General features: G+C 44.9%; 1 protein-coding gene across 5 annotated transcripts in view; it reads right to left on the bottom strand.

Moving 5' to 3' along the window:
• Nucleotides 1-3,143: 3,143 nt before the first annotated feature.
• The window catches only part of PPP1R2 (protein phosphatase 1 regulatory inhibitor subunit 2), a 37,655-nt gene continuing 22,735 nt past the window's right edge, over nucleotides 3,144-18,063 (bottom strand). For 2 of the 5 annotated variants that reach the window (XM_030574695.1, XM_030574697.1), the window contains exon 6: nucleotides 3,144-3,518. In XM_030574695.1, the coding sequence (XP_030430555.1) occupies nucleotides 3,154-3,518 (365 nt within the window). In that variant the 3' untranslated portion in view covers nucleotides 3,144-3,153. Of the gene's footprint in view, nucleotides 3,519-7,137; nucleotides 10,865-14,141; nucleotides 14,373-18,063 lie in introns of those variants that run through there. The other 3 variants (XR_004001921.1, XR_004001922.1, XM_030574698.1) reach the window with 3 other exon arrangements.

Genomic DNA, 18,063 nt, shown 5'->3' with positions numbered 1-18,063 from the left:
CTCCAGGCAATACTAGCTCTGCAAACCAAGCAGTTCCATGCCCACCCTCCCCTGCAGCCACTGTCTCAAAACTCTTTCCCATGTGCCCCCCAGACATTGCCAACACACTCTTATCAACCTGCAGGCTTCAGTCTATACGCGCAGCATTCCACTCCTGCCTCATCACACTCCAGCACTGCAGACTCCCACTACCCACTGCACTCGACACCCATCCCTCTGCAGTTTGGCCCTGCTGAAGTACAGTACCCGCTGCACTGTACTCCAAAGGAGAAGGTTGGATATGATCCCTGGGCATACACATCTTTAACCACCCTAGGACCCCAACTTCCTCCTCCTGGGACCCTCCCTTTCCCACCCCCCTCAGTGCTCATGTTTTTTTTGTTTGACTCTCTCCTCCGGCTGTTTTTTAATAAAATAATTGTGTTGGTTTGAAAGCAATCTTCATTCTATTAACTGAAAGCAAACAGAGCTATGCAAAGCTACAGACAATTATCTTAAGTCTTCATATTACATCGTCTGCACCAATCACAATCACCTCCGAGCATTACAAGCACTACACTCCTGAGCAAAGCAACAAATATTAGTGGCTTTCAGCTTCAAATTGCTGCCTCAAGACATCCCTGATCCTTGTGGCCCTGCGCTGTGGCCCTCTAATAACCCTGGTCTCTGGCAGTTCAAACTCAGCCGCCAGGCCTGAGCCTCTGTGGTCCAGCCCTGAGTGAAGCTTTCACACTTCCCTTCACAAATATTATGACTATAAGCATAGAAATATTGTCATTGGCCAGGTCCAGCTTCCCATATAGGCTGCGCAGGTGGGCCTTTAAATAGCCAAAAGCACACTCAACATCATTCTGCATTTGCTCAGCCTATTGTTGAACCGCTCCTTGCTGCCATATGTTGCCCCGTGTATGGCTTCATAAGCCACGGCATTAAGAGGTAGGCAGGGTCTCCCAGGATCACAATGGGCATTTCAACTTCCCCTATGGTGATCTTCTGGTCCGGGAAGAGAGTCCCTGATTGCAGCTCCCTGAACAGGCCAGTGTTCCGAAAGATACATGCGTCATACACTTTTCCGGACCAGCTTGCGCTAATGTCTGTGAAACGCCTACAGTGATCCACAAGCACCTGGAGAACCACTGAGAAACACCCCTTGTGATTAATGTACTCGGTGGCAAAGTGGTCTGGTGCCAGAATTGCAATGTGTGTGCCATCTATTGCTCCTCTGCAGTTAGGGGACCCCACTTCTGCAAAGCCATCCACGATGTCAAGCACACTGCCCAGAGTCATGGTCTTTCAGAGCAGGATGTAATTAATGGCCCTGCACACTTCCGCCAACACGAGTCCAACAGTCGACTTTCCCACTCCGAACTGATTAGCGACTGATCGGTAGCAGTTTGGAGTAGCCAGCTTCCACAGTGCAATTGCCACATGCTTCTCCAACAGCAGGGCAGCTCTCATTCTCATGTCCTTGTGCAGCAAGGCTGGGGCGAGCTCACTACACAGTCCCATAAATGTGGCTTTCCTCATCCAAAAGTTCTATAGCCACTGCTCGTCATCCCAGACATGCATCACAATGTGATCCCACCACTCAATGCTTGTTTCCCAAGCCCAAAAGCGGCGTTCCACTGTGGTCAGCACCTCCAAGAATGCCACAAGCAATCTCACGTCATAGCTAGTATGCATGGTGAGATCAACGTCATACTCCTCTTACCTTTGTAGTTTAAGAAATAAATCCACTGCCACTCATGACATGTTAGTCTCTGGGTCTGTGCAATTCAGACAGACGACAGCAGAACAGAGGCAGGGATCAGGAAACAAACAGCCTGCCTAAGTGTACTCGAGACCCAGACCAGTAGCAGGTGCTGGGACAGAGTAAGGGTATGTGTACACTACAAAATTAGGTCGATTTAGTAGAAGTCGATTTTTTAGAAATCAATTTGATACAGTCAATCGTGTGTATCCCCACTTTGCACATTAAGTCGTCGGTGTGCATCCACAGTACCGAGGCTAGCGTCAACTTTCGGAGCATTGCACTGTGGTAGCTGTCCCACAGTTCCCGCAGTCTCCGCCGCCCATTGGAATTCTGGGTTGAGCTCCCAATGCCTGATGGAGCAAAAACATTGTCATGAGTGGGTCAGGGTACATGTCATCAGGCCCTGCTCCCTCCCTCCATGAAGGCAATGGCAAAAAATCATTCTCGCCTTTTTTCCTGGGCTACCCGTGCAATGACAGACCACGGCAAGCATGGAGCCTGCTCAGCTCACGGTCACCATGTGTCTCCTGGATGCTGCTGGCAGACACGGTACTGCAGTGCTACACAGCAGCATCCCCCTGCCTTGCCTTGCGGACGGCGAACAGTATAATACGACGGCTAGCTATAGTCGTTGTCCCATGGGTGCTCCTGGCCGACCTTGATTAGGTTGGTTGGGGGCGCCTGGGCAGACATGGGTGCTCCTGGCCAGCCTCAGTGAGGTCGGTCGGGGGCGCCTGGACAAAAATGGGAATGACTCCAGGTCATTCTCTTCTTTAAGTTTCGTCTAATGGAGATTCAGTCCTGCCTGGAATATCATGCCAGCTGGAGGCTTCTGCCTCAGGCTGCTTTCCGAGTCGGCAGCACCGTGGGGTCGCACCTACCCCACCCTACCCCTTGCTCCCATGGCTCATGAAGCCTGGACAGTAGTAAGGAGCAGTTCAACTATAGTCTGCACAAGTGCAGAATGGTTGTAGAATGTACCTTTGGACTTTTAAAAGCGCGCTAGCACAGTTTACTGACTCGGTTAGACCGCAGCGAAACCAATATTCCCATTGTTATTGCTGCTTGCTGTGTGCTCCACAATATCTGTGAGAGTAAGAGGGAGACATTTATGACAGGATAGGAGGTTTAGGCAAATCGCCTGGCTGCTGATTACACACAGCCAGACACCAGAGCAGTTAGAAGAGCACAGCAGGGTGCACTGCGCAACAGAAAAGCTTTGAAAACCAGTTTCATGACTGGCCAGACTACAGTGTGTAAGTTCTGTTTGTTTCTCCTTGATGAAAACCCACCCCCTTGGTTCGTGCTACTTCCCTGTAAGCCAACCGCCGTCCCCTCCCCCCTTTGATCTCCACTTGCAGAAGCAATAAAGTCATTGTTTCAAATTCATGCATGCTTTATTAATTCGTCAAACAAATGGGGAGCTCATTGCTAAGGCAGTGCGGGAGGGATGGGGTAGTTGTAGGGGGACATCCTAGAATGGCATTCAGCTCATCATAAAAGCGGCATGTCTGGGGCTCTGACGCAGAGCGTCCGTTTGCCTCTCTGGTTCTTTGGTAGGCTTCATGCGGCACTGCTGTGGGTCCGTTATAACCTCTGTCCTTCATACCCTTGGAGATTTTTTCAAATATTCCAGCATTCCGTCTTTTAGAATGGAGTTCGGATAGCACGGACTTGTCTCCCCATACAGTGATCAGATCCTGTACCTCCCATTCAGTCCATGCTGGAGCTCTTTTGTGATTCTGGGACTCCCTCTGCAAGCAAGCTAGAGATAATGAGGTTGAGAGTGCTGTCCAGAGCAGTCACAATGGAGCACTCTAGGATAGTTCCCAGAGGCCAATACCGTCGAACTGTGTCCACACTACCCCAAATTCGACCCAGTAGGGTCGATTTCAGTGCTAATCCCCTCATCAGGGAGGAGTACAGAAATCAATTTTAAGAGACCTTTAAGTCGACAAAAATGGCTTCGTCATGTGGACGGGTGCAGGGTTAAATTGATCTAACGCTACTAAATTCTACCTAAACTTGTAGCGTAGACCAGGGCTAAGAGGAGTTACGGGGCCAAAACCAGACTGACATGCTAAAGTAACCAAGTGCAGGCTCTGGCTAGCCTGTTGTCACGGAGTGTGGGGCGGTCCAGTCCTGCACCCCTCTTCCTGGGACCCACAGTGACTCTCAGCCAGCCAGTAAAACAAAAGGCTTATTGGACAACAGGAACGCAGGTTACAGCAGAGCTTGCAGGCACAGTCAAGACCCCTCCATCGAGTCCTTCTGGAGTTTCAGGGTGCTTGGGTCCAGCACAAGATCCCCTGAATTCCCCTCATCCAGCCCAAAACCGAAACTGAACTGCCCCTCCTCCAGCTGGCCAATTCCTTTCTCCAGCTTCCCAGGCCAAGGTGCTAACCCCCTCCCCCCCACCTGGCTAAGGTTACAGGCTTAAAGATCCTGTCCCTCACCTAAAGACATCCCCAGCTCTCCCATCCCCCACACAGACAGTCCCTACTCCATCGCACCTGTGTGTGGGTGGCACCCCCAGCCATGAATGACATTAGACAAAGGGTTCAGGGAAGGGATTTGGCTGCAGGGCACTGACTTCCATCGTCAGAAACAGCAGCTCCTCAATTACTCCCTGTAGAGAGAGAACCCTTGGCCACAGAGCCAGCCAACCGGAAGGGCCCAGCTTTAAAGGATGTGTTCCCCCTCAACTAGCTGTTCTTGAGACAGTTTGGCTGTTGAAAGCATGGCGCACAGAGGAGGTGCCCCCAGACTCCATATCCAGAGGGAGATGATTTCCCTCACTAGGAGGATCAAAAAGGTCCCTTGTGGTCTCTCACATGATGCAAAATAATCAGGTGTCAAGCTTCAGTGCTATCCAGGGCATTAGAGGAGACTGAGCATCTGTGGCCTGGGCCTGGCATGGTGCCCAGCTGGGCTTTAAGTGTCTCCTGACCCTGCTGGGTGCTGCAGCCCAGAGCCCCAGCCTGTCCATTAGTCTCCTGTTAGGCCCTCCTACTCCAGAAGCCAGGGAAAAGTCAGGGTTTGAGCAGCCCAGGGGCCCACTCAGCCTGGTAGATACTGGCCTTGCAGCACAATGATGCAATACAGAGTCATAGGGATACTGCACCTGCAGGCGAAAGTCCTGATCAGCAGAGGCTTACTGGCATCCAAGGGAAGTGTTGGCACCATACCACACACAAGCAGCAGCCAGGCCTGCAGCATCTATTTTACTGTGTGAACTTGCCTTCAGCAACTCAAGGACAGAGTGCACAGATGACTGACAGCTGCAGAATCTCTGTGGTTGCACCCTGTCATTATGTGGGAGGATTTCAATGGCATTTGGTTACTAGAGGGAATATCCGAGGGAGACGGATTCTTGTTGTGGAGTTTATGTATTAATCTGTCCTCTGGTTCCCCAAGTTTTCCCTTTACCCTATTCTTATCCTTGCCCTTTTTTGTAACTTAAACCCTCTTCTTTCCTTTAATACATTTTTTGTACCTTCTTATACATTGTCTATTCTTTCTCACTCTTGATGCCTAGAGGTCAGAGGCTAATTTATTCACACATTCACCCTCTAAGGTGCAGAACAGCCACTGAGAATCCAGTTTCGCTCTAGCCACCACCAAGCAGAGGGTTGACACTTACCAACAACAGAGGGAACACAAGGGTCCTAGGGCTCATTGATATTCAAGATGGGTCATGGAGTCTCAAGAGTAAGAAACGAGCCCTCTCCCCCATGGGAAGCATGGGTACTCTGTGCATAAGCCCCATCCTGTATGGGGGCTGTCAAAGGAGGCAGCCAGCAAGAAGTTGAGGTCCCCACCCTAATGAGTGGGAGGGAGACATTCAGCCAACTCTCTGAACACTGAGTAGGTCACTATGTTAAGCTGAAACAGAACAACATTTTGCCCTTTATTGCTTTCCTTCATGTTGTCCAGACAGCTTTTCACTTCAGTTACATCAAATCCTGAACTTTCTCCCTGCCCCTCTGGACACTCCCAAAATTTTGGAAGACCTTAATGGTGATCCCACAACTGCAGTGAGCTTTAGTGCAGAATTCCCAGCCCCGACTTGAGAACAGGTGGATCCTCAGGGTAGAACGTGACTGATAGTACCATACAACATTCTGATTAAAAATTTACCACTACACAATGTACAGGAGGACACAGAAGAATTAAGAACTGGCTGACAGATGTCAGAAAGGAGTTTGCCCCTGGGGAAACATCTAATGGGGGTAGTCCTACGCGAATTTTACAGGGGTAAGTAAGAGGCCTGACATTATTCAATGTTTTCATCAGTGATCTGGAAGTAAATATAAAATTAGTGCCGATAAAATTTGCAGATGACAATGATTGGCAGAGTGGTAAATAATGAGGAGGATCCAGATCAATTAGTAAGCTGGGTCCATTCAAACAAAATGGGTTTTAGTACAGGAAAAAAAAAAAAAAGTTATACATCTAGGATCAAAAATGCAGGTCATCTCTACAGAATACAGACCTGGAAAGCAATGATTCTGGAAAGGATTCAGTGGTCACAGCAGACAAACAACTGAACATGAACTCCCAGCACCATGCTGTGGCAAAAGGATTCATGCAATTCTTGGATACATAGAAAGAGGAGAGTAGGGAGGTGGTATTTCCTCAGAATATGGCACTGATGACATACTGGAATGCTGCATGAAGTTCTGGTGTCCATATTTTAGAAAAGACATTGAAAAAAATTGAAGAAGGTACAGAAAAGAGCCACAAAAATGATTCAAGGGCTGGAGAAAATGCCTTCCAGCAAAAGATTTCAATAAAGAACTCGATCTGTTCAGTTTATCAGAGGTAGGTGACAGCCTTCATGGGGAAAAATATTAAGAATTCTTTAATCTAGCAGAGAAGATCATAACAAGAACCAAGGGCTGGAAGTTGAAGCCAGACAAATTCAAATTAGAAATATGACACAGTGAAAGTGACTAACCATTGGAACAAACGACCGCAGGAAGTAGTGGAGCTCCAACATCAATTTCAGTAGCCAGCTGTGATACCCAGAACTGCCAAAAACTGCCCATTTTCTCTTTTAAAAAACCCAAAGTCAGAATCTGATTTTCCTAATATTAGAAGGGAGCATTGGATTAGTGGGTATAATTTACTGTGCATCTCACATTTAAGACTGGTTGCGAAGTGGGAAAAACACTAAATTTGAGAAATTACTATGAAACAGCAAACTGTAAAAACAGGTTAAACTATTTTGAGGAAGAGGACCTATACAAATCAAATAGTTTAACACAGGATACTAGGCTATGAAAAGAAATTCAGTTTTCAATAAACATTTCCATCAGTGAGTTAAAGCCATAAGCATGTTCTTAATGAACAATTTAAATGACGCTATTTACAAATGAGAGTCTAGTATAAAGTTTATTTACAGAAACTTATCTCTCCAGGAATTGACATCTTATATTCATTTTACAAACAAAAGGCTTAAAAAATAAATGTAGAAAATACTTATCATGCAAAGTGTTGCAAAACAGGTTCTTAGGAGCTCTATTCTCCAGTTTCTAAGTAAATAGTCATAACATTCTGTCTCTGCTTTTATAAACCTCATTGCAGTACTCAGCACCTGACAACCACCATGATATTACAAGTCCATAAGCAATCTTACTATCTTCTTCCTATTAGACAAGCCAAGCAGACTTTTTTCCTTTTCTTCTCCTTTTTCCCTCCCCTTAAAAGGTGGCTATTTTTCAATATGGCAGATTTACAAGAAATGACAGGTACCTTGAACAGTTTTTTTTAAAAAAAACAAACTATATATATTGCATTTTAATAATCACAAGATTTGAAACAAATTTACCTAATTTTAGCCTTTAAAATGTCTTGAGATAGTGGTGTGGATAAAGCCAAGCAATCCCAGTTCCAAACTGAAACAACTTTTAAGAAACATCAAGTTGTGCCCAAATGAAATGAACCAACCACCAGCAATAAAACAGAAAATATACATACAATCATATTTTTATAGAGATGGCAAGCGTTAAAGATGATTCTCTATATTATATTTTTTTACCAATAAAAACGCACTTAAGAAAAAGATAGACTTGTATTTCAGGTGTACTTAATTTATCTCTAATTGAGGTATCAGGGAGATCATGCATAGCTTGTTTTTGAAGAGCCCTTAGTCATCATAGGGCCTATGTACCCAGAACAACAAGTTGCTCAAAGTTAATGAAAGCTAGGGGTACATTAACAATTCAAGATAACCCCTCTGCCAAGATGGTACAGCCCACCCATACCTGGTGTTTTATGGCTTGTCATAGAAAACAGATCCTTTTTAGGATCTACCTTTGTTTACTGAAGAATAAACAATGTGTATACACAAATAAAATCCTTCCCAGGTTGTACTGAGGATGCTAACAGCAGCACCTCCTTGGGGCATTGGCTGTAAATGCGATTCTGTACAAGCAAGAATGGAAAGGGGGTGGGGGTGACAAAAGAGAACAAGTGGCTTAAACTGCTGGCCTTTTGGCCCAAACTAGTCTATAGAAACTACCATGTTTGACACTGAGTGACAAACAGCACATGCAACATTGAAACTGTAGCTTCACTGCTATGGAGTGGGACAACACCATTCAGCAGCTGTTTAGCTCCTTTGTTGTAACTGGACAGTTTGTTCATAAGTATCGTCAACCCATCCACAGAGCAGCCCTGTAAATCTAACAACTCAACAATATAAATTACCACATTTAGGAAGACAAGCACAGCAAAGAACAGACACATCCTGGCTCTCATTTAGGCAGTGGGAGGAGAGGAGAGGGGAAGGAAGAGAACACCATCCTTCATGGACACAGGTGTCCAGCAGTTAGTGCTTTCTTATATAAAAGGATGCTAAAAATTCTCATCTGTTAAGAGAACTGGAGCGTTTCTAATCCTTGAGAGCTATGTACCCTTCAACTCCTGAAGTTAATCAAGCCAATGGATGTCAGCGTCCACTAATCACCTCACCTCTCATGGGAGCCCCAGCATCTCTCAGGGTTTAGCCAAAAGTGACCAGAATCAAGTTCAGTCAATCAATATTCTTGCAATTATAACATGATCTTGGGGAAGGAAAAAAAAAAAAAAAGACTGACTGGAAAAACAGTAGCAAATAAAGCAATTATTTTTCATATAATCAAGCAAAAACAGATGCATCACTCAATCTCTTCTTACTTCCAATGGAAAAAACAATTTTACCAAGAAATCAAACCAAGATTCCATCAAACTATGAGGTTTTTGTTTGCCTTTTCATGACTGAGCCTTTAGGATTCACGTTTTCAAAATTTTACTCCGCAGCCATGAGGGCTAGAATTTTTTTTTATTAAATCAATAAATAAACTTGAGTTTCTCACTAATCACACAAATCCAGGAGTTGGGGCTAAGAAATACTAAATATTACAAGAGCTGGAAACACAGCTATCTACAAAATAGAGCATTAACCAGAGACTTAGGAACCCACACAGTAATTTGGTATAGCTCACCCGCACCCTTTCGGCAGAAGTTTTGGTCTACTGAAACATTCCACATGATTGTATTTTTCCAGTGATAAATATGGCATTCTAGTGTTTCAGAAAAGCTCACACGTGAGTTCAAAATAATTGTAAAGTAACTTTTTCATCCTTTTATTCAGACTTCACAAATACAGCGGACAGGAAGTCATTTTAAAATAGGTCCGTATAATTATGGACTTTTGGACCGTATCAAATTTAGTTCAAATTTAAGAGAAATACAGACATAATTGAATACAAAATATTCCATGACCAACTCACAGCTTTAAGTGTACTTCATTTGCAGAATAAAACCAAGTACTACTCTGAATACTAGTACATCCACACCATAGTCAAGATCTTTTGAGTGGGATGTTATTGTTTACAGTAACCTGCAGGTTCAGTACTCTCTCTCCATCAGGGCTATAGAACCACACTGTTAACAGCATGTAAATTATACATGATATGACAACCTCCCTTCTATTCTTCCCAATAGCCTTCATCTTACAAAAGCAGCTGCTGCAAGTTACATTGGATCAGGAAACTTCTACACCAGTGGTTTTCAATATACAGATGATGAGTCCCAAGATGGAATTAGGTCATCAGCAGTTACCTAGGTGGAGTGGAAGGCTGGCACAATACAAAGCTACGCCATTCCATCTCCATAGTACTGAAGTAGATTTGCTCAGACAACTACTTATCCTCAGATGCTAGCAGCATGAGTTCATGTCACAGCAAGTCAGAAGATACAAAAGATACTAAGGCAGATCTTAAGGAAATCAGTAGCGTGACGTATGGGAAGCCTGAAGTGGAAAATATTGGAGAGAAGTTCTGAGATCTGAAAAGATAAATAAGGAAAGTTCCAAAACCCATCTATCCCCAAGGGAAGAGATCATCACAATTAGATGCAAAATCAATGTCTGCACATCTTTAGTGTACAAATATCTCACCAGTTATTAGTATTGTCTTACTCAGAAACTAATAACCGATTCCAAACAGATTTCTTTTTAAACCACAAAAATAATGCAGCTCTTCTCTTTTAAAGATTGAAAAACAGGAGTCATGACATACTGATATCTAGATTAACAGGTCAGAAAAATTCTACAAAAAAGTTACACTACTAAAATAATCCTTTTTTAACTGCTAAATTCACCTGATAGTACACATCAACCTGTTATTTACTGTACTGTTTGGCTCTTGAATTCCAAAACCTTTCTACTATAAGAGAAACCACATCTAGAACAGTGTCAAATAAATAATCAACAAAACCAAAAGATACTGATTTTTTGTATGTTTTAAAGTATGCGGAGTGACAATATGCTATGCAAGTTAATTTGTCTCCAATTTCTGGTTTGATGGGTTATGAAGAAGTACTCTCCATGAAATACTAGGCACAAGAATAACCAGTTAGGCAGCTTTTCTGCCTAATATAAGAGTCTCTAAAGTTAACATTCTTGGCAATACAACACTATAACTGATATGCCTCTCAATACTTAAGAGTCGCAAAACCATGAAGCACTGTATAAGTTTGTAGCTTTGACAGGCAGTTACAGTTCTGGACAGATTTCTTCTATGATGTGCGCTCTATTATCCAGCTGGTCACTAGTAGCATGTGCTGTATAACAGAAAAAAGGAGAGAGATTACAAAACAGATTTAAATATTCATGGTTTGAACCACATGCACTCACAAGGCCTTCCTCTGTTGCCACAAAAAGCAGAAGTAACATTTGGCAACCCTGAAACATACTTGACTCAGGATATGTCTACAAAGCTATGTAACCCTAGGATTTGAAAGACTCAAGCCTACCCCGCCCCCTTCCATCTACATACAAATTGTGATAATCTAGGGCCCCAGGACCCCACCAGCATGGAGAGTCCGAACATAGGTCAAGGCAGGACCCAGGTTCAAGCCCTTTTACTTTGCAGTGTAGATGCAGCAAATAAGCGTAGATTATCAAGACCTAGGTTAACAAACCCACACTGTCCTTCACAGCGAAGTGATAATGCCTCCTATGAGGAGCGCCAGTTTAGCCAACAAATGTTAGTCACCTAAAGCTTGACGGCCAAATATGCCAGGCTAATTAGCCCACAGCAAGCCAGGTCAAGATGATCTCCCCCTTTCAAAGACAGGAACAATCGGACAGACTGGTATCCCACCTAGCTTTTGGAAATAAGTCTATGTTGTGTAGCAAACGTAAACAGACCAGTGAGAACTGGAGCCCAAACTCAGAGCTTCAGGCTATAAACCTCAGCAAGGACAAAAGCCTGACTAGGGGCCCTATTGTTTCTAGAGGGGAAAATCAACGAGCCATTACATTGGGAGCTGCCTATATGGCACCCAGTTCTATCCAGGACTCTTATCTGCAGAGGGGAGATTTCAGAGAGCACACAGCACAACTGTGGTTTTCCCATTTTATCTCTGGTATGAGTATTTTGGACCCTGAGTCAGTCAAGCCTATAACTGACAAAGGCCACTCTTCAGTTAGCAGGACCTGGGATGGAGCTTGAGTAAGACCAATATCCCTTTAAGACCTCAGCTCTGGTGACACACTTGCCTCACTTTTTGACAGTGCAGAAAAAGGACACTAGACAGGTAGGGTTAAAACTCTAGTCTCAGGATAAAACAGAAGGGCAAGAATCCACAAGGGAAGGAAGAGAGTATAGGGTGGTAGTGGTATAAAACAGGACGACAGGATAGTCATGAACATAATGTCACGTTTGCCAATGGACTCTGCCACTCCCTGGAGTCCTAACCAAGAGGTAATGCTGAAGACACTGTTTTACTCAGCTTTTTCACAAAAGCACAGATGAAAAGTCCAGATCTTCACACCCAAATATAACTGAATCAGCTTCCTAAGATAGAGACTTTAGGCAGCCAAATCATTCCCCCAGGAGAGTAAGATATACCCCACGTTTGCACACCATGGAAAAAGAGAAAAAATTAGAAGACTCTGCTAGATCTATATGCCATCTCAGAGATATGATAGATGAATGAGAAACCTCATCAACAGACTCTCACTGGTATAATGTGAATTTAGAAAAGCCACAGGCTCAACAGAAATTTGACTAAAAGCCAACACAGGAAAAAGTACAGGATGTATCAGTTTACTTATTAGCCAAAACAGAAGATGCCTTATCAGAAACTTTGGGTGGAGACTTTATTATATGGACTCAGATCCTAAGCCCATAAGTAATTACTATGAAATTCTGTCTTACCTCCCACATAACAGGCCACAGAATTTCACACAGTAAATCCAACAATTGAAGAAGTTAGCCTTCCATGCTATGTAAGCCTAGTATTTGTATGCTATAGAGCCTAACAACTTGCAGCTGAACTAGAGCAGCTCTTTTAGAAAGACATCAATGTGGGCACTCTTTTGAAGCTATTTGGACCCTGATCCAGAAGAGCTGTGAAACACTCTTATGAGTCCAAAGATGCAGCCTTGGGAATAAAATCAATAGCACTTTGATTGAGTTCCAGAAATAATGACCAGTTACCCAACTAAACAGCATGTCTAAAGCAAGGAGATTAACAAAGCTGGTAAAAATTCAAGGATGCAGTCTCTAGAACAGCAGCTATTTTAGCCCTGTGGAAATTTGTCCCAGATTTATGACTATGATGCAAGCAGTTTTCATGTCCAAACACAATGTTTTAAGGCCATATAGGATGACCTATAGGGGGGATACCATATCCAGCAGGCTCACTTCAACAACATGGGGGAGGAGGGAGGAGAGAGAGAGAGAGGTGAGAGTTATTTTGGTCTGAGAGTTTCTGGAAAAAAACCCAGTTACTTACCTATACAGTAATTGCTGTTCGAGATGTGTGTGCAGATATATATCTCACTGCCGATATATGTGTGCCCAAAGCACTGGAGTTGGAGGCTACTGCCAGCAGTACCACTAGATGACGTATGTGCCCCTACTCTCCTTGTACACTAAAATGAGGGCATAAAAGGGTTGCGATTGCTGCTTCCCTCTCTGTTTCCGGGCACCACCATCTATCTAAATGTCTGAAGTAGAGGGGAAGATGGGAAGGTCATTGAATGCATACGTGCACATCCCGAAAAACAAGAGTTACTGTACAGATAAGTAATAGTTTTTTCTCCTTTGAGTGATTGGGCACATATATATTCCATTGCAGGTGACTCACCATCAGTTCCTTCCCAGGGGCAGGACTATGGATTATATGAAAAGAGACAGTAACAATGCTTTGCTGAAGTGAGCATCAACTCATGAAGATTGAGTAATAGCCTAGTGTCTTGAGAAGGTACAAAATCGCCAACTCAAGTGCATTGAGTATATACCTACAGTTGAATGTATATGTCCACAATCACTTGAAGAATAACCAAGAGTTGTTGCCTGCCTGTGGACCTATTAAATCTGAAAGCCTAATTGAGAGCTGTCAGTTCTCTCAACATTAGCCTCATTGCAGACAATTTTCAGAAGGCTGGTAGGAATTTAAGACAGGGACAAGATATTTACTAACACAGGTTTGCTTGAAGTTCATTCCCCTTTTATCATTCCTGTTCCCCAAAAAACTATACATATAGTCAGTTACTCAAGAGAGAACTTTCAATCCACCAGCAAAGATAAAAATGAAGAGTTATAGGATTTTCAAGAGAAAAATAATTAGGCAAATGGAGCAAAAGTGAATCAGATATTCAGCCTATTACATAAAGATTAAAAGGTGATGAAGTATTTCACTGATTAGGCAAAGTGATAGAAATGAAAGAATAAACTAAACTACAGACAGTTAAGCAACAAGTTCACAAAAAGGAAAACTCGAGCTGAACTAGTTAGGAGAGTTACTGGACTGGTAAACTGGTAAATAAAGCGTTAGAAACGTATATAGTTAATTGGGCACGAGCAGTCAGTCAAGAATTGATAATTACCAGATGCAGCTCAGAAATCAGATTATGAAGCAGGATGGAGTGATGTCAAACAGCAGAGATGGAAAAATGCTGCAAAGGCGTGCCCTTCTTTCCCCTGGAGAGCGCAGCTGGGGAGCGGAGCTGCCTCCCTGCTTTATAGCAGAGAGCAGAAAGAAGATGGCAGCTTCAAGCCATGGAGAAAGGTCATAAAGATGCCTAATGGTGTCCTCCTTTCCCCTGGAGAGTGAAGCTCTAGTAAATAGCCATTATATGTTTTAGGATTATGCATTACTAGGGCCCTACCAAATTTACAGCTATGAAAAAATACATCACAGACCGTGCAATCTGGTCTCCCCTAGTGACAGGGCTGCCCAGAGGATTCAGGGGGCCTGGGGCAAAGCAATTTCAGGGGCCCCTTCCATAAAAAAAAATTGCAGTACTATACAATACTATATTCTCGTGGAGGCCCCTGCGGGACCCAGTGCAAATTGCCCCACTTGCTCCGCCCTGGGAAAAATAAACCTTCTGCATCTTGGCACAAACCCAGTTTTGAGAAAACTTCTTTACAAGGTATCACTGGTTCTCAGCATCAGCTAGTGCTAAAAGGCACTAAAACTCATTAAAAGGGTTGGACAAATATTTTCCGTCAAAACTTTCTGGATTGAAAACTAGGAGTTCTTAAAAAACAGAAAAAAAATCATGGACAATGTCTGCTTTCCTTCAAAATTTGTTGTGTTTTTTTTAATTGAAAAGCTGAAATTAGTCTGCCAAAACCTGAATATGGTTTGGGGTTTCAGAAGCGTGTGGCCAAATATTTGCTGCTTGCTGTGTGTGATTGTTTAAAAAAAAACAATAAAAAAATTCTGCTTAAAAATAATTCAAAACTTTTAAGCCACCTCAGCTTGTGATCAAACGCCTGAGTCCATCCAGTCAGAGATTTTTCCAGGTTTCTGATACTTTGCTGGCTTCCTTGACTCATATCTGTTTCCATAACTTTGAGTTCACTTAGGTTAGAACATAAGAACAGCCATACTGGGTCAAACCAAAGGTCCATCCAGCCCAGTATTCTGTCTACCGACAATGGCCAATGCCAAGTGCCGCAGATGGAGTAAACCTAACCGGTAACGATCAAATGATCTCTCTCCTGCCATCCATCTCCACCCTCTGACAAACAGAGGCTAGGGACACCATTCCTTACCCATCCTGGCTAATAGCCATGAATGGATCTAACCTCCATGCATTTATCTGTTTCCTAGGGACTGGCTCCATGGGGTCCCTCACAAACTACAGACGGTTACTGTGGGTTTGTCTTTAGTATAGACTATGTACATACTCTACAAACTGAGCATTTGAGATTGTTCCAGAATCTGGGATGAGCCTATGTTGTGAAAACTGAAATGCTCAAAATAGCACATGCGTGTGAATGAACACAGGATGCTAAAATTAAATTAACCCAAGGGTTCTCAAACGGGGGGTCAGAACCCCTCAGGGGATCATGAGGTTTTTACTGGGGGTCGCAAGCTGTCAGCCTCCACCTCAAACCCCGCTTTGCCTCCAGCATTTATAATAGTGTTAAATATATAAAAAAGTTTTTTTCATTTATGAGTGGGCGGGAATTGCACTCAGAGGTTTGCTATGTGAAAGGAGTCACCAGCATAAAAAAGTTTGAGAACCACTGAATTAACCCCTCTGAAGCCTCAGGAAGTGCAGGGGAGGGGAGGTCTCCCTTGGTAGGGATGGGAAGGATATTGCTCTTCTCATGCGATTCCCTCCCCCAGTGGCTAATTTTAAATGAAGCTAACCTCTCCTGACATGAATCTGCCTATGACACTGAAATTAAATATAGACTATAATTTGGCATTTGAGAAGTGAAAGGGATGGTAGCCTTGGAAAAGCTAACAGCTTGGCTCTTCTGCAAGCCTCAAACTGCTGAATGGGCTTTAGGGTAGGGAAAGCTGTGCCTCCCAAACAGCCTGGCCTTGCCCCCATCTGACCTCCACCCACTTCCTGCACCCCAACTGGTGACCCCCCCTCAGAATCCCAGACCCATCCTGCTCCTTGTCTCCTCACCGTCCCCCAGAGACTCCACCCCCTACCACCACCCCGGGACCCCACCCCTGCTCCCTGTCCCCTGACTGCCCCAACCCGTATCCACCCCTGCCGCTGAGTCCTGACAGACCCCCGGAATGCCCACAATCCAACCTCCCCATTCCCTGTCCCCTGACCACCACCCCCAACCTCTCCCCCCTCCCTGGGACTTCCTGCCCCTTAGCCAACCCCCTCAGCCCTGGCCCCTTACCCCTGGCTCCCCCCTCACGGGGAGCATCAGCAAATCCAGGAGCGACCCTCGACAGCTGCAGCATAGCTCCGGCAGGGCCTGAGTTCCTCCCTGCTCAGAACCGCGTGGTAAGGGAGCGGGGCTGCAAGCTCCAAGCCGAGTGGAGGGAGCTCAGGCCCCGCTGAAGCTCTCAGCCCCGCCCCCTTACCACGCAGCTCTGAGCAGGGTGGAGCTCAGGGGCCCCGCCAGAGCCACACTGCAGCAGTCCAGGGACGTTGCTGAACGTTGCGGACTGGGAGAGGGGCAGAGACGGGGACGAGTCAGGCCAGAGAGGGAGCCTCAGCCATTCTCGTGGGGGCCACTGCGGAGCCCGGGGCAAATTGCCCCCCTTACACGCCCCCCCTCCCCCTCCCCCCGACGGCCCTGCCTAGTGAAATCTGGTCTTTTGTGTGCTTTTACCCAATACTACACAGATTTCATGGGAGAGACCAGTGTTTCTCAAATTGGGGGTCCTGACCCAAAAGGGAGTTGCGGGGGGGGGTCACAAGGCTATTTTAGGGGGGGCTGTGGTATTGTCACCCTTACTTCTGCACTGACTTCAGAGCTGGACAGCTGGAGGTCAGGAGCCCACCTCTGAAGGCAGAGCCACTGCCAGAAGCAGCACAGAAGTAAGGATGGCCTGGTATGGTATTGCCACTCTTACTTCTGCGCTGGTGCCTTCAGAACTGGGTGGCCAGACAGTGGCGGCTGCTGACTGAGGGCCCAGAAATGCGGGCAGCGGCACAGAAGTAAAGGTGGCAATACCATACCATACCATCCTTACTTCAGACTGCTGCTGGTGGCGGCTCTGCATTCAGAGCTGGACTCCCAGCCTGCAGCTGCTGCTCTCCAGCTGCCCACCTCTGAAGGCAGCACTGCCACCAGCAGCACTGCAGAAGGAAGGGTAGCAGTACCGCAACCCCCCTATAATAACTTTGTGACCTCCCCCCACCACAATTTCTTTTTGGGTTAGGACCCCCTACAACACCACCACCATGAAATTTCAGATTTAACTAGCTGAAATCATGACATTTATGAATTTTTGAATTCTATGACCATGAAATTGACCAAAATGGACCATGAATTTGGTAGGGCCCTGTGCATTACCATAGAAAGCTAAACAATCAGTGGGTTTGAGAATGATATAAGACGACTCCCCAGGAGCAGTTATTGTGAGCTTTAGTCCCCCAGTAATACATATTGGTACCAAAATTTGTGATTTATAGCCAGGAATTGAAAATAGCAGTTGCCAGTCACCTTTCCCGGGGAGGGTGGGAGCCTAGACCATTTCTGTAAAATTTCTCATTTTACAAAAGACTAGTTTATCCTGTTGGGAAGAAAACCTTCCAAATATCAACTAGATGTAAACTAATGCAGCACCTTCCAGAGTCTGCTGACAGCTCTAAGGCATCTGCTACTCACAGCTTTGCCAAGCAGCATCTCAGCAAGGTTAAGATTTCAGATTCATGGCTATTACAGTCTTGCGAGCACCAGTGAAATGGGAGGGGGTGGAACACCTCAATTTCATGATGCCCACGGAAGCTGTTTCAAAGAGCTGTGCTGCAGCAAAAGTAGGCACTATAATTCTTAATGGGGAGGACACCCCAAATACAGTGTGTGTGGCGG

The sequence above is a fragment of the Gopherus evgoodei genome, chromosome 9, assembly GCF_007399415.2.
Source record: "Gopherus evgoodei ecotype Sinaloan lineage chromosome 9, rGopEvg1_v1.p, whole genome shotgun sequence".
NCBI lineage: Eukaryota > Metazoa > Chordata > Testudines > Testudinidae > Gopherus > Gopherus evgoodei.
Note: the sequence above shows the minus strand (reverse complement) of the source record. Positions and strands in the feature narration are given on the sequence as shown.